Below are 15,278 nucleotides of genomic sequence, written 5' to 3' on the forward strand. Positions count from 1 at the left end.
AGGACTTGATGCGAGTTTGATGCATATTCGATTTTACTGGGGGTAAGGGACAGGGCGGGGGCATTCAGGGGTTGTCAGTCATGGTCTTATTGATCCAATCCAGATACAAAATCACTTTGGTGTAGACGGAGGGCTTATTGGGAGAGCCACACGGGATGTGGCCCCATGACGTGATTCCTTGCAACATACCCTCGCAGATCAGCGGGCCCCCTGAGTCACCCTACGGCACAAAGAGGGAGGGGAGAGTGTGAGAGAGGTTAGGAAAGGCTTGAGGGTTTTGCCTGGTGAGCTCTAGCCCTTGGACGCGAGTGCAGAGATCCAGACAGTAACTCCCCATGTCTGGAGAAAGAGACAGCTGTCTCCAGAGCCCACTCCCTGAAGAACATCAGCGCGGATTCCAACAGAGGGGACAGTGGCTCGAGTCCTGCCGATGGCGAGGGGCCCTCAGAGTCCAGTGTCTACCCCGGGGGGCAGGATTCAGGAGCAAGATGGTCCCGGCAGGCGGGTCAGTGCGGAGAAGGAGCAGGACGCTACAGGACCCGCCCACCCTCAAGCTCACCTCTGAGGCTTTCTCTGACTGGACCAGAAATATGTGTCAGAGGGAGGAATGCGTGAACTCTGATGTGTGTGGAAGTTGGGGATACAGGAAGGAAAGGGGGCAACGAGCTACAGCTGCGAAGCGATGGAGACGGATGTCTGCTTAGCTCTGAACCCCAGCCCAGAATCTGAGCCCCCTCCTCCAGCACCTCAAGGCCCCGGGGTGGGGGGTGGGGGTCAGGCTGGCTCACCACGCAGGTATCCTTGCCGCCCTCTAGGTTTCCAGCACACAGCATGCTCTCTGTCACCTCCTGGGGGTGGGCTGCGGCACACTTCTCATTGGGCAGGAGGGTGAGGTCCACACACTGGAGGTCGTCTGGGTAAGAGACTACGGGCCAGGGAGAGATGCGGCTGCGGCCAGACCCCATGCCCTCAGCCCTGCTCCCTCAGACTCTGAAGGCCAGGTCCCCAGCCCCCGCCTCCCACACACCCCGTGCACCGTCTGGACCCCGGCGTACACTCATCCGGCTTGATGCTGCCCCAGCCGGAGGCGAGGCAGGTGGCCCCCAGTTGGGGCTCCTCGGTGGGCAGGCCGAGGACCTGCACGTCCTCGGTGAGCTGGAGGGGCTCCTGCAGACGGAGCAGCATGAGGTCGTGGCTGTAGTCCTCCCCTGGCTGGCGGGTGTGGTTCTCCAGGAGGCTTAGGTTGAATCCGGGGTTTGGGAAGTCCTCACTGACAACGGCGAACTGGGCCGTGTCTTCGTCCTCAAACAGGTTGTGGCGACCCAGCCAGACCTGGTAATTGCTGGAGGAAGGAGAGGATGGAGACCTTGAGAATGGAGGTGGGAGTGGCGGGGGGGGGGGGGGGGGCAGGAAGGGCTTCCCTGTGGCTCAGACGGTAAAAGAACCTGCCCGCAATGCGGGAGACCCGAGTTCGACCCCTAGGTCGGGAAGATCCCCTGGAGAAGGGAATGGCCACCCACTCCAGTCTTCTTGCCTGGAGAATTCCATGGACAGAGGAGCCTGGCGGGCTACAGTCCCTGGGATCACAAAGAGTCGGACAGGACTGACAAGCAAGCAATGGGGGAGGAAAGGGAGATGGAGCAGGAGAGCATGAGGCGGGGTCCAAAGAGAAACAGGAAAGGGGAGGGGGCGCAGGAGAGAGAGACAGGAAAGATACAATCACAGAAAACAGAGAAGAGTGAGTGCAAAAATAAGAGAATGTGACAATGTCACAGACAGAGACAAAGAAACGGAGTGAAAAAGAGCTTGGAACAGCAGAGGGGATGGGAAGACGGGGGAGAGACAGTGAGAGAGGCAGAGCACACAGGAGATAAGGAAGGGACTGAGACGGAAATAGACTAAAAAAAAGAGGAAGGGAGGGCAAGGACGGAAGGAGCAAGGAGAGCGGAAACGGGGCCACCCGAGGAGGGAGGAAGAGAGAATGAGCAACAGAGGCTGGGGAGGCGAGGCGGGGAGAGTTTGACAGAGAAAAGGGAGGGAGGGAGGGAGGGGGGGGAGGGGGAGGGGCGGGGCCTGGGACCAGCTCAGCTGCCGCGGAGGCTCCCGGGCTGGATCCCCAGCGGGCAGGTGGCCTGGCCCCCGGCCCAAGGTCGCGTCCCCTTCCTGCCCCAGCTCCCTCCCTCCCTCTTCTTTCTCCTTTCTTCCACTGCCCCCGCCTCCCCAGCTCCAGCTGACACCAGCCCTGCTCTGTGTCCTCTTAGAGCTACCCCTCAATACACAGATGGGGACAGTCTCATCCGTTTCTTTGGGGAGGAGGCGTGCTCAGTAGTGATGGAAGAGGGACTGAGAGAGAGAGACAGACAGACAGACAGACACAGAGACAGAGAGACAGAGACAGAGAGAGAGACAGACAGACACAGAGACAGAGACAGACAGACAGAGACAGAGAGAGACAGAGAGATGGAGGGTGAGACATAGGTGATAAAGATGGTAGCAGAGACCTTGAGATGGACAGAGACAGGGAGAGAGACAGAGATATGGAGACAGAAGAGAGAGGGAGATAGACATAAATCGTCATCACAGACACACAGAACCATGAGAGACTGACAGGACAGAGGGAGCCGTAGAAAGACAGAGGGACAGTTAGGAGGACTGATGCAAGAGGCCCAGGCAGCCGTGGAGCAGGCTTCCCTGGGGTCATCCAGTCCCAGCCCTGCCTCTCTCGCCTTGTGGCCCTGGACCACAACCGCCTCCCACCCCCGTCTCTGCCTGAGGTCTCCAGGCTCCCCTGAGGTTATCCGAGGGGACAGTGCCTGCGTGGGTGTGTTAGTTGCTCAGTCATGTCCGACCCTTTGTGACCTCAAGGACTGTAGCCCGCCAGGCTCCTCTGTCCATGGGATTCTCCAGGAAGGAATACTGGAGCGGTTGCCATTCCCTTCTCCAGGGGATCTTCCCGACCCAGGGATCGAACCCAGGTCTCCGGCATTGCGGGCAGACTCTTTCCCGTCTGAGCTACCAGGGAAGCCCGCCCAAGGGTCAGTGCTGGCTGCTTAATCCTGTGTGCACGGGGCCCCCTGCAGACCCCCTGCCCCTACTCACTTGCTCTTGCAGTGAGCGGCTGTGAGCACCCACTGGGGGGCCACCAGGACGCCCCCGCACTGGAAGGTGCTGAAGTGGTATATAGCCACCTGCCAGGGCTGGGAATGCTTCTCACACTCCTGGCCTCCGACGATCCGGGGATGAATGCGGAGCGCAGCGCCTGCGGAGGGGGTGCGCCGGGTCATGTGGGGAGGGGGGCAACGCAGTGGGGCGAAGGGCCCCAGCTGTGGGATTGCAGGGTCGTGGGGGTGCCCGACCAGACCTGGTGGGGGGTCTGAGGACATGGGCCAGGGGCCGTGCGAAGGGCCTGGAATTCTGGGGGCCATCCCTGGGGTAGTGGGGTGGTGTTGGCCGTGATCCTGGGAGTGGAGACTGCAGAGCACAGAGCTGACCCCGGGGATTAGGGAGGGAACGACAAGACAGCATGTGCAGCAGGCATCTGGTGTGGGGTCGGGTGGCCTGGCTTCTTGGATTGGAGGACGGGAGGCTCTGGGCTCTGGGAGGGGAAACTGAGGATTAAAGGCCCCAGGAGGCTGGGTCCCCGAGGCTGCGGGGGAAGGGTTCGGAGGATGGAAGGGCTCCCAGGCTGATGAAATTGTTAGGGCAAGGGCTGACTGTCTGGGCTCTGGAAAGAACACATATTTGCGGATTCGGGTTAGAAGGGCCAAGAAAAGCATCAGGGGGATCTGGGGACTCCTGGATTGGGGCTGGGGGATTTGGGAGAGTTTGGGGTTCCGGATCAAAGGTTGAATGAAAGGATTAGGCTGGGAAAGGAGTCCCATGAGGGTCAGAGTCCTGCAATCCAGGAATGGCAGTCTAAGAGGAGTTAGGGCTCTGGAACCAGGTTGGGGTCAGATTGGGAGGGAACTCGGGAGGAGGGAAGGTGGAATGACGGTCATTCTGGATTCAGGTGGTTCTCATGGGGATGGGGCTCATGGTCTGAGGACCTGGGGTTCTCCTGGGGGCAGGGCCAGAATAGAAATGAAGGAGAAGGCATGCCACGGGCCAAGTGGCTGTGGGGACACAGAACTCACTTGATGGGGGAGGTTTTAGAATCAGATGTTGAGGTATCTTAGGACAGGACAGCTGGGCTGGGAAGCTGTGTGTTGGGATCTTGAAGAGGTGGCAGGGGGTCCCAGAAAACCAGAGCTGGCTGGGAGGAGTTCAGCTGGAGAAGAGCTGGCACGTGGGGGAGGATGGGAATTCCACATGGAAAGGGGTATGTGGTTGTGGGTTCCAGATATTTTTCCTCGTGGGGAGAAGGCTAGAGGTGTGGGATGGAGGTTCTGGAACAAAGAGGGGAGGAAGAGACACTTCCAAAACCCCCCACACCAGATGGGAGGCCCACCTGGTCACAGACCAGACAGTCTGTTTTCAAAGAAGCATCGATGTCTAGTTGGAATTCGGGGATCTTGAGGGGCTTAGGGGGCATCAGGTGGCAAGACTGGAGGAGCCAGTTGAGAGCTGGATGGGGAGAATCGCCAGGGTGTGGTAGGACTTGGGGATTCAAGAGCCAGACCATCTGGCCATAGAGAACTAGGGATAGGAGCGGGGGCTTGGGGTCCCAGTGTCCGATGGGATTGGGGGTGCTCCTTGGAAGAGATAGACAGACATGGATGGGGGTCCATCCCATAAAGCGGACGGGGGCAGGGATCTGAGTGGGGAAGAGGAGGAAACCCTGCTTGTTTCCTAGGAGGGAGGAAGGACCTAGTGGGAGCAAGGTGGAAGGAGTGACAGGCTGGATTTTAGGGTGCAGCTGGGATAGATAAGAAAGAGCCTGGTATCCTGGTCTGGACTGGACGGGGTTGGAGGGGTGAAGGCTGAGGTGCCAGGTGGGAGGGGAAGGAGTTATGGAGCGGGGATGTGGGGGGACAGCTGGAGAATCAGGGCCCATCCCCACCCTCCCCCATCTTTCCCACTGTCTCACCGGTCCCTGCCAGGGACAGGGCAAGGCACAGAGCTGGGAACCACATGGTGTCCAGGGGCAGGCAGGTGGTGAGCTTGGAGCTGGAGAGCCTCCCCGAAGGAGCCTTTTAAAGCCCTCCTCCCCCCTCCCCAGGGCCCCACCCCTGCCCTGCTGGCACCCAGATGCTAGCTCAGGCCCTGCCCCTGCTTCCTGGGGGCTGGACAACCGTCTCCCACCCCGAGGGCTGTGGAACGGACGGGACACTGAGCACCTGTTCTTCTGCAGGCCCTCAATCACGCTGGAAGCATTCCTGCGGCCAGAAGCCAGATGGGGCAGGGCCTGGAGCTTGCTCGTGGGGCCAGAGCCGGTGAGCAGAGGGGGAGAGGGGTGAGTGGGAGCAGGAACAGGATGGTGGAGGAACCACTGTCCTCCAATACCAAGCCCCAGATACCTTGGCCCCACGTAAGGCTATGTACCCCCAAGACCCAATGCACCCTCAAACACCAGCAGTGGGGTTCTGATTCCTTTCTCCCCAAACCTCTTGGAACCAAAGACGCCAATTTCTCAGCTTCCAGCACCTCCTGAAATGTAAGCCTGGGCTTTCAGAATGCCCTGACTCTTGCATTCCCAGGTTTGGAACCCAGGTCCCTAAATCTACTGTTCCTTTCATAATAAAGTCTTAGGTACCCCTCACCAAATCCTGGCATCTCCAGATGCAGAAATATGAAATTTCAATGGTTTCCAGAGTGAATTTCCCAGCATCTCAAAATCTAATATCCCCCCCCCCCCCAGACAATGGGAAGGTTCCATTATCCACCTCCTCCTTGTTTCCCAAGTCTGGATGCTCGAAGTCATGTCCTTCAAAGTCCCAGAGATCCTGGAATACCTGCCTTCCAGGATCAAGAGATCTCCACAAATTCCAACCCACCCTCCCCTCCATAAAATATTTAGGTCTCAGGAGGCAGGTTCATGTGCTTCAACATTCGGTGACCTTGGGGAAAAAATCACATTTTTGGGGGTCAGGAACTAGATTCAAAGCAGCTCACGGGGGCCCAACCTCTGCTGCATGTCGGGAACCTGCCTACAGAAAGGAGCATCTTTGCCTTTTTGCCATGGCTACCAGTGAGAGAGTCAATTCCTAGGCAGATTGATAAGAAGTCCGGGGCCCCAAGGAGAAAGGGGTCTGGAATTCTCAAGGAGGAAGAAAGGACAAACTTTTTTTCCCCTCTACATTCCTTAGGATTATATAACAATAATGTATCCTGCTTGAGGACAGTCTCTGGAGTAAACCTTCTGGCTAATCCTGTTATCTTAAAATGTAAATTATGGGAGTAGGTCTAGTGAGGTCTTTACAACCTCCAGACATTCTTTTGATTCAGTGTAATAACTAATTGGAGAGTATATACCTCCACTGCTAACACTAACAAGGGGGTATTTTTTCTGCCCGCTTCTGATGCCTATGTCAGAAGCGTTCTCTATCTCCTTTATACTTTAATAAAACTTTATTACACAAAAGCTCTGAGCGATCCAGCCTCGTCTCTGGCCCCAGATTGAATTCTTCTCCTCCGGAGGCCAAGAATCCTGCTGTCTTTTCATGGTTTCAGCAAAAACCTTTCACCAGGAAGCCCAGAACTCAATGTTGAAGAAAAATAAATCATTCTCGACTATCTAGTGTGTACTGCGTTCTTTCACTGAAGTCCAGAAATACAGAGTCTTTTCTCAGGCCAGGCAATATTCAAACCAGTCCCTATGAATCGTCTCATTTAATCCTAAGGATAGCAACGTGAGATGGGGAAAGCCAGGCTGACTGAGGTGGGATCTTTGGCTCAAGATCAAAAGGTGCTGAATGAACTGAGAGAGCCCTGCTTCATGTCGTTTCTTCCCGCCTAAAGGTCAGGGCAGCGGGTGAAAAAGACCAGGATGTGGTGGTTCTGGTTTCCCCTCCCAATCTCTGGCCCCTCTTTCCCTTCACCCCCGAAGTAAGTTGCAGAAACTTCCACAGAGAAGCTTGCATCAGTGTTTTCTGTTATTTTGGTATCAAACAGGTGACCATGATCACCAGCTCTGGTCTCAGACAGGCAAGTCCATGGCTAACCTCTGGGCCTTGGACCGGGTCTCGGGGGGGGGATGGCCCAGTTCTGTCCCAGGTCAGGATGGGGCTGCTGGGACACAGGTGGTAGGCCCAAATGGTCAGTTCCTCTTCATGGTTTCCTTGATCCACTCCAAGTAGCTGCAGACTTTGGTGTAGACGCCGGGCTTGGTGGTCGTGTCGCAGGGGACATCACCCCAGGACACAATGCCCTGCAGGACACCCCCACAGACCAACGGTCCCCCAGAGTCACCCTGTGGGGAGAAGGGGAAGCTTGCGTGGGAACCCATTCCCATCTTCACCACCATTCAGAATCTCAAACAAAACCCAATCCAGCTCTACCCCCATGCAAACCCATCCCAGCTCAACTCAGGAGGACTCAATTTAATCCAAGCCAGTCGAACCCAACCTCAACCCAACACAGCTCAATACAACCCATGTCCAACTGCACCCCCCACCCAGCAACGCAACCCGAACCCCCCACCTTTCCCATTCAAAATTTAACCTAACCCACATCCATCCTCACTTGCAACACAACCCAGCCCCAATCTTCCCGTCTTTTGCATCCCAAACAAAATTCATCTCCATCCCCCATTCAACTTCGATATATTTCCCATCTGAAAAGAAGCCAAACTCATCCTCATCCTCAAGGGCCTGCCCAAACCACATCGTCCACCCCAAACACAACCCAAACCCATCACCTCTCTAAGCCCATCTCCCACCTCACCTCCATCCTAAGGGCCCTTCTTTCTCCCTTCCTCAAACCTATCCTCAGCATCTTCCCTGGCCACAGCAAGCAAAACCCGGCCCCCTGTTCCAACTCCCAAACCGGTTTCCCGCCCTTTCCCTTCCTTCGGTGGCTCCCTGCCAGCTCTGACCTCACAGGAGTTGGTGCCTCCGCCCTCCACACCCGCACACACCATGGTGTCCATCAGGCACCCCGCATAGTCCTTATTACAAGACGCGGTGGAGATAATGCTGATGTTGGCACAGTGCAATGTATCCGGGAGTCTCACTGCAGAGGACGGTAGAGTTGGAGCGAATCTGTAAAATTTCAGGCCCTTGTCCCCTCCGCCCGAGCCCTGGAGACTAAGGTCCTCGAGGGAGGCCTGACAACCCGTTCCATCCTTTTACGCACCTTGTGACTCGGGGCTCCCTGTGGCCCCAGGCTCCTTGTTAGCCACCAGGCCCCAGCCGGACACCACGCAGGCCTCGCCGGCCTGGGGGCAGCGCGCAGGCAGCGGGACCGGGCGCACTTCGGCGGTGACACGGACGGGCCGGGTTAGACGCAGCAACATCAAGTCGTGGCGGTGGTGCCGCGCTTCGTATCGCGGATGTGGGATGATGCGAGAAACCGTCCGCAGTTGCTCCGGGCCATCGCGCTTGCGCAGATTGTGCTCGCCCAAGCGCACTCTCAGGAAGCTGTGCGGGCGGGCGAGTGGTTACCAGCAAGCGGAGTGAGACGAGGACAGAAATATCAAAGAGTGGGTAACTCGGGGTCCCCTGACCTTTTGGGAATCTGGAGATCCTGTTACCCTTTCCCCAAGGCCCTGGAGCCAATAGTTCCAGCCCCGGCCTCTCAGAGACCAAGGTGCCAAAGCCATGCACACACCTGGAACTCAATCCCCCGGTTCCAGCTCTTTTCTTATTTTTCTCCCTCAGAATCCACAATTCTCAGATTCCTAGACCCTCCCACCACGCCCCCTCAGGACCCTAAACTTTCATACCGGGTTTGGCAGTGGGCTGCAGACAGCACCCACTGCGGCGAGATGAGGGAAGCACCGCAGTTGAAGCGTCCATGAGCGAAGAGTGCCACCTGCCATGGCTGGGAGTGGGGCACACACTCCTCACCCCTCCGCACCTCGTCACTGTCGTCCTGGGCCACTGAGAAAGGAGAGAGAGGAGATCCCTGAGAAAAGAGGCCTTTCCCTCGCACCCTACACCTGCTTTGCACCCTGCCCTCACCACGCATTTTCCAGATGTTGCCTTCCCCCAACTTCTTAAGATGTCCCTGTTGTTGTTGTTTTGGCCAGCGGCATGCAGAACTTCCCCAACCAGGGATCAAACCCGTGGCCCCTGCAGTGGAAGCCCTGGGTCTTAACCACTGGACAGCTAAGGAAGTTCACTGAAGTTGATTTGTTTGTCTGTTTGTTTTTGCCCCGCTATTGATTTTTTTTAGCACAGCTTTCTCTCTAGCCTTTACAACAGCTACTTTAAATGAAAAAAGTTTTGTTTTTTTTTTGGCCATGCCACGTGGCATGTGGGATCTTAGTTTCCCCAGCAGGGCTTGAACCAGGGGCCCCTGCAGTGGAAGCACAGAGTCTTAACCACCGGACAGCCAGGGAAATCTCCACCTGCTGCTTGTTCCCTCCAGAACCATCTCCCTGCCCTTAGCTCCCCACCCACTTGATACAGGACTCTAGGAGCAAGGACAGGGAAAGGACGAGAGGGCAGGAAGCCTTCTGTGAGAGGAAGTGGAGACAAGGATGATAGATTCAGGTCCAGACAGATGGTCACTTGGAACCAGCCATTCAAGGTTGAGCTGTCACAGACATCAAAAAGATGCGGCCTCTCAATATGTATGACACAAGTCTTGGCTCCAGAGTCTGGACATCTCAGCCAAACGCAGTATCTTACAAGGACACAGATGTGGCCATACAAGGTCATGGGCAAACACAGGGGCACAGTCAGTCTTCCCAACGTACGAACTGATATTACCAACACTTTCAGCTGAAATTCATGTGCACGTACGTGGGTCACAGCTTTAAGAATCACAGCACATAGCTTCATGTGTGTATGTGAATAGGGACAGTTAGGGCACGTGTATGTACGTGTGTGCACACGCACACATTCACAGACACATATTGGGACATAGAAGCTCAGATCAAGTCTCCTGTGTGGATCTGCATACACAAGGTCACAGGCTTGCACACTTGCCCATGGGGTCTGAACAACAAAGTGAAGTCCTTAATGAGGATACACAGGAAGAGACACCAATACACACTCAGGTCCCCAAAGAGTCATCATCAACATGAGTCTATAGTGTAGTGGTTAAATCTGAAGTCATAGAGTAAAAACTCCTGTATTCAAACGTATTATCTGTAAGACTTTGAACAAATTGTCCTCTCTGTACCTCTATTTCCTCATCTGTATAATGGGGTTGTTTTAAGAATTAAGTGGGAGAGAGAGCAAGAGAGAGAGAGAGAGGGTGTGTATGATGCCTGGCACATTGTAACTGCTTAATAAATATTAGTTATCTTAAATAAAGGGCATATAGATTTACTTATGTAGGCACACATGTGGATGTTCAAGTTGTGGACACAAATTTAGCCAAAGGAAGCCTGATGTATGTGCAGATTCACATAAAGATGGTCAAGGTCAAAACTGTGATTCCTTCCCAAGCCACTTTGTGGAGATTCAGAGTTATAGAGCTGACCCAGAGGGCCAGAACTCAGATGTGAACCCACTAGCTCAGACCCAGGGAGACACGGAACACAGAAGTGGCATTCAAGGTCAAAGACACATTGCTGGAGACACGGGCAGCCAGGGCATGTCACATTTATCCATCTCTAGATCAGCCTTCTAATCACTCCCTTGGTGTTCAAGGTCACTAATTGAGTTTCACGGTTGGGGACCAGGCTCACACGTGTGGTCAGAATGCAGACACATAGGGTAACCCTTGCACACACACACACTCCCCCCACCCACACTGTACTGCGCACAAGTACATGAACAGGAAAGGGTCAAGATCATGACCCCCTACACTGGGCAATGTCGATATGTCCCCCTCAAGGTGACAGCTGCCTAGGCGCACAGACACGCACACCGGGACGGGCTTCACACAGCCATACATGCTACCCGGCTCCGGGGTCAGGAACTGGGCCAAGGGCCCTGGCCAGGCCAGGGGAGGGGGAGAACGCGGATGTGGTGGACAAGGGGCTTAACACTGGAAGGGTGGGGTTGTCCTCGGAGAAGGTCGGAGGGTGTGGGCTGCACAGCTGGGCACCGAGGCTGCACCTGGCCAGTCGAAGCTGGAGGAGGGTGGAGGCCCCAGTCGGGTGCAGCGGGCAGGTGGGGGGATGGCGGGGGGGGGGGGGGGGGCCAGAGAGGAGGGAACATGGAGAGTGCCGGAGGGGAGGCTGGCAGCAGGGCTGGGGGGAGGTCTGAGGGGCCCCCAGGAGTGAGGGTCATGTGGGGAGAGGTTAATTACAGTCCACCTTCTGCTTGTCCAGAGTAGAGGCATCAGGTTACACTTAATTTCTCCATGGGGGGTGGCTGAACCTGGTCTGGAGTTCTCCTGTCACCTGGGGTCACCTTGACCTAGAGGCTACCCCTCTCTTGAGTCACAGCCCCCTCCCCTGTCAAATGAGGCCACCCAAGGGGCTTCCCTGATGGCTCAGTGGTAAAGAATCTGTCTGCAATGCAGGAGATGCAGGAAGATGTGGGTTTGATCCCTGGGTCAGAAGATCCCCTGGAGGAGGGCAGGGCAACCCCCTCCAGTATTCTTGCCTGGAGAATCCCATGGACAGAGGAGCCTGGTTGGCTGCGGTCCATGGGGTTGCAGAGTTGGACCCAACTCAGCACACATGCATGCATAAGCTTTACTTACATCGTACTATTGAAACCTGTATTGTTACAGGTAGGTTGTCTTCTAGAGAAGGCACGCAAGGATCAGAAAGGCGAAGCAATTTCCTCAAAGTCACACAGCGAGAAAAGGGCAGCCCCAGGACTCGAAATCAGGTCTGGGTCCTCCAAGGGCCGTGTTCATCATCACAGGGACTCCGGAGCAGCCCCAGGCCCTGACAGCACTTGGGGTAGGGCGGGGACCCCGGGGGGGGGTCGGCGGGTGGCTGAGGTGGGGGTGGGGGCAGGGATCCTCAGATGGTCCCCTTGGACCCGACCTGGGCCCACCTCACCTGCAGACGCCAGCAGGAAGGAGAAGGTGAGGAGAAGCCACATCATGACGGAGGGACCAGGGCTCTGCTGACGTCTGGGGAGGGGAGAGGGTGAGCTGGTGTGAGGCTGGCCCCTCCCACCCCCACCTGGACCCCTCCAGGTACGAACTCATCCCACTGTTTCTTAAGACACCTCTTCCCACCATCCTTGTACTCCACCCCAACTTGCTTTTCCTCCTGGGTTCCCCATCTTGCAGGAGTCTGCTGTTCCTCCAGGCACTGAGTCAGACTCCCCAGCGTCCCCATGGCCCGGCAGACCCCAACATCATTCACGGGCCTAAAGGCTCTGGCTCAAGATTCACCCTTTCCCCAAACCCTATACCAGCCTCTTATCTGGCCTCTGGGGTCCACCTCACTCAGCTTGTCTCTCTACTCAAGTCCCACACCCCCCACCCGCCTGTCCTCCCACATGGCCCCCACAGAATGCCCCTACGCTTGGAGTTGACCAGCTCCCTTTTCCACTCGCAGACCCCCAGCTCCCCCGGGATAAAGTCCCAGTCCCCACAGCCTCACTTGCAAGGGCCTGAGTGTCTTCTCCCCTTGCAGGCTCCCTGGCTGGGTTTCTCATGACCTGGCCCTAGAGGCAGTGAATTCTCCCATTTTTCCCTTCTTGCAATGTCATGCCTCTGCACTTTTGTTCATTCTGTTCCTCCTGCCAGGTATGCCATTCCCTTCAAGGTCCACTTCTGACCTCCCCTGAGTCAGTGGGGTCTGCCTCCCCTTCCAGACCCAGAACTCCCTAAGGGCAGTTCCAGCCTGATTGGACTCAGGAATCCCAGCATTGCATGGTGCTGGACAAGCTTGGGGCTTAAATTAAAGTTTGTCTTCCCTTCATCTCTGAATTCGTATTTGCCCTCTGAGGCTCAGCCCTCAGCTGAGCTGGGAGACCCCGATGTCTAACAGGTATCTCTTCTGGGTCCTAGAGTGCCTGCTCTGATTTCACCCCCAGGAATGCTCAGGTCAGCCCCTTTCTGCATCCCCAGCACTGCCCAGCCAGGGGTCTGGCACAGGGGAGGTCCTCGGGAGATTGTGCTGAGCTGACCTACTCTGATGATAACTCCTGACCTTGGTTCCTGGCTCTGATACAAATGCTTTTGAAGATGTCCTTCTGATTCAGTCCCTCCCCTCCCCCACCTCCCCAACTGCAGCTCCGTCTTACATCTCCAGGACATTTTCTTGGTTCAGGTCCAGCTTGGTGTCTCGGTAAAGAACACATGGACCTCTCCAGGTGCCCTTGACATGAAAATACCTCCAGGCAGTCCATATCTGCTCCTTGGAACCCGGGCATCTCCTGTTTCCCCTAGACCAGTGCGGACCTGTGTCCCTCCTCACTCCAAGCCCTCTCCCCCATCTCAAGGATCTCACCCCCTCCAGATCCTCCAACAGCATCTGGGGCAGCTTGGATGCCAGAAGAAAGGGAGCTGGCACCCCAACGCCTGAATTTATAAGCTCCCAGCTCCACCCGGGTCTTGGGGGAGGGGGGAGGGTGGGGTGGGAAATGGCTGAGAGTCAGTTTACAGGCGGGGACGCCTAGGTGGCTGGTGGGGCGCGGGACAAGGCCTAATGAGCATTTATGAGGCTGAAGTTTTTGTCTGAGTCTATGAGGAGGGATTTCCCTCCTAGGGGCAGTTCGTCTGGGGGGTGTGGGTGGAGGAGGCAGGCAGTAGGGCAAGAGCATAAAATTGGAGGAGATCAAAATACAGGGCCAGGAGTCCGGAGTATGTAACTGGAATTTGGGCTCTGGAGTGTAGAAACTGGATTCTAGAGCCAAGCTTCCTCTGCCTGGAGGAGGGTTCTGGATCTTGGACTCTGGAGCTGGACAGGGATCCCCCTAGTTCTGGACCCCTGATTCTGGATTCTGAACTCTCTGCTCTGGATCGTGGATCTCTGATTCTGGATTCTGAACAGTGGATTCTGGATCTGGATATTCAATTCTGGATCTTGGATTCTGGACCTAGACACCCAGTTCTGGATGTTGGAGTCCGAGCCCCCAATTCTGGATTCTGGATCTCCAATTCTGAATTCTGAGTTTGGGGCCTAGAATCAAGCAATCATGATCTGGAGTCAGGGGTGGATTTGGGAGTCTGACTTCTGGAGTTCAGGTCTGGAATCTGCATCCTGGACCCTGGCCTTTGAGTGCCAGGTCTCAGGCTTAGATTCTAGATCTGGTGCCTCTGAATACTAGAGTTCAGATTAAGAGTCTGAAGTGTGGTGTTTGGAATATAGGACTTGAGGCCCTGGGGCCTGGAATATGAATGATAAATTTTGGATTTTCAGTTTGGGGGCCTGGATTTCTAGAGTGTGGGTCTAGACTCTGAGGTTACATGAATTGACTCTGAAATGTGTGAAGTCTAGAGTTTCAAATATGTATTGTGTATTTAAAAACTGGACTGAGAGACAGGGGCCTGGCTTCCCATGAATCTGAGATTCCTAGAATCCTGACTCTAGAGCATGACTTCAGAAACTAGGAAGCTGGAATCCTTATTCTGGATCCTGTGGTCTTTATTGCGCATCCTGAGGCTTGAAATCTGGATTCTGGTTTTCTGGAGAATGGAGATTATCACTAAGGTAACCCAAAGCTTTGGGAATTTAGATTTGTTTTCCAGTGTCTCAGGACCGTAGAGGGCCCTGGGAAATTGTCTAGAGACTACCATGGTTAGTTTAACTAATGAGGAGGCACAGGGAGAAGGAGGTACTGACCTCAGATCACCCAGTGAAAGATGGGAACACAGTCCCTCCCTGTTTCTGGAAACCCATCACGTGTATAGGAAGGGGCTGCCTGATTGGGGCTGACTGTTAAGGATGTTCGTGCCAATGCCCAACCCTTGACTTCCCCACAGATAATATGGGAGAATGATGGCATTTAAGCCCCCCAGATGTCTCTCAGATATTCCAGGACCACAAACTCTTAGTTATTCCAGAATCCTAAGGTCTCAGTCATTCTAGAACCATAGACCTTCAAAATCTTTAGAATGTCAGACCTTCAGATTTTAGACTAGAAAGGCTTGTTGTCATCGCTCAGTTGCTAAGTCGTGTCTGACTCTTTGCCACCCCATGGACTGCAGCACGCCAGGCTTCCCTGTCCTTCACCATCTCCTGGAGTTCGCTCAAACTCATGTGCATCGAGTCAGTGATGCCATCCAACCATCTCATCCTCTGTCACCCCCTTCTCCTCCTGCCCTCAAACTCAAGATACTAAAATAGTCTAGGACTGCACATCTCTAGGCAT

The 15,278-nt window shown here is 55.2% G+C and overlaps 2 protein-coding genes across 3 annotated transcripts; both read right to left on the minus strand.

The window, feature by feature from the left end:
* Positions 1 to 18: 18 nt before the first annotated feature.
* KLK1 (kallikrein 1) lies at positions 19 to 5,154 on the minus strand. 2 transcript variants are annotated; one of them, XM_043899960.1, is made up of 5 exons: positions 5,027 to 5,154; positions 3,100 to 3,259; positions 1,056 to 1,342; positions 789 to 925; positions 19 to 220 (listed from the first exon to the last, which is right to left on the minus strand). In XM_043899960.1, exons 1-5 carry the CDS (start codon positions 5,070 to 5,072, stop codon positions 65 to 67), a joined length of 786 nt encoding a protein of 261 aa, XP_043755895.1. In that variant the 5' UTR covers positions 5,073 to 5,154; the 3' UTR covers positions 19 to 64. The 2 variants fall into 2 exon arrangements, with proteins under 2 accessions (XP_043755895.1, XP_043755896.1); XM_043899961.1 differs by lacking the exons at positions 3,100 to 3,259; positions 5,027 to 5,154 and adding an exon at positions 1,535 to 2,035.
* Positions 5,155 to 7,013: 1,859 nt separating this feature from the next.
* KLK15 (kallikrein related peptidase 15) lies at positions 7,014 to 13,468 on the minus strand. Its single transcript, XM_043899968.1, has 6 exons — positions 13,415 to 13,468; positions 12,011 to 12,084; positions 8,822 to 8,978; positions 8,233 to 8,516; positions 7,973 to 8,109; positions 7,014 to 7,348 (listed from the first exon to the last, which is right to left on the minus strand). The coding sequence occupies exons 2-6, from the start codon at positions 12,054 to 12,056 to the stop codon at positions 7,196 to 7,198; spliced, it is 777 nt and encodes a 258-aa protein (XP_043755903.1). The 5' UTR covers positions 12,057 to 12,084; positions 13,415 to 13,468; the 3' UTR covers positions 7,014 to 7,195.
* Positions 13,469 to 15,278: the final 1,810 nt, after the last annotated feature.

Source organism: Cervus elaphus, chromosome 4, assembly GCF_910594005.1.
Source record: "Cervus elaphus chromosome 4, mCerEla1.1, whole genome shotgun sequence".
NCBI classification, from domain to species: domain Eukaryota; kingdom Metazoa; phylum Chordata; class Mammalia; order Artiodactyla; family Cervidae; genus Cervus; species Cervus elaphus.

What these genes read in the sequence shown, in the direction of transcription:
- KLK1 (XM_043899960.1), bottom strand. Translation starts at nt 5,072, where the DNA reads ATGTGGTTCCCAGCTCTGTGCCTTGCCCTGTCCCTGGCAGGGACCG. An exon ending in GCCGCTCACTGCAAGAGCAA is followed by an intron (nt 1,343 to 3,099) that starts GTGAGTAGGGGC and finishes TCCTTCCTCCAG; the next exon opens with CAATTACCAGGTCTGGCTGG. An exon ending in GCGGCAAGGATACCTGCGTG is followed by an intron (nt 221 to 788) that starts GTGAGCCAGCCT and finishes TTTGTGCCGTAG; the next exon opens with GGTGACTCAGGGGGCCCGCT.
- KLK15 (XM_043899968.1), bottom strand. Translation starts at nt 12,056, where the DNA reads ATGATGTGGCTTCTCCTCACCTTCTCCTTCCTGCTGGCGTCTGCAG. An exon ending in AGGGAGCCCCGAGTCACAAG is followed by an intron (nt 8,110 to 8,232) that starts GTGCGTAAAAGG and finishes CGTCCTCTGCAG; the next exon opens with TGAGACTCCCGGATACATTG. An exon ending in GAGGCACCAACTCCTGTGAG is followed by an intron (nt 7,349 to 7,972) that starts GTCAGAGCTGGC and finishes TTCTCCCCACAG; the next exon opens with GGTGACTCTGGGGGACCGTT.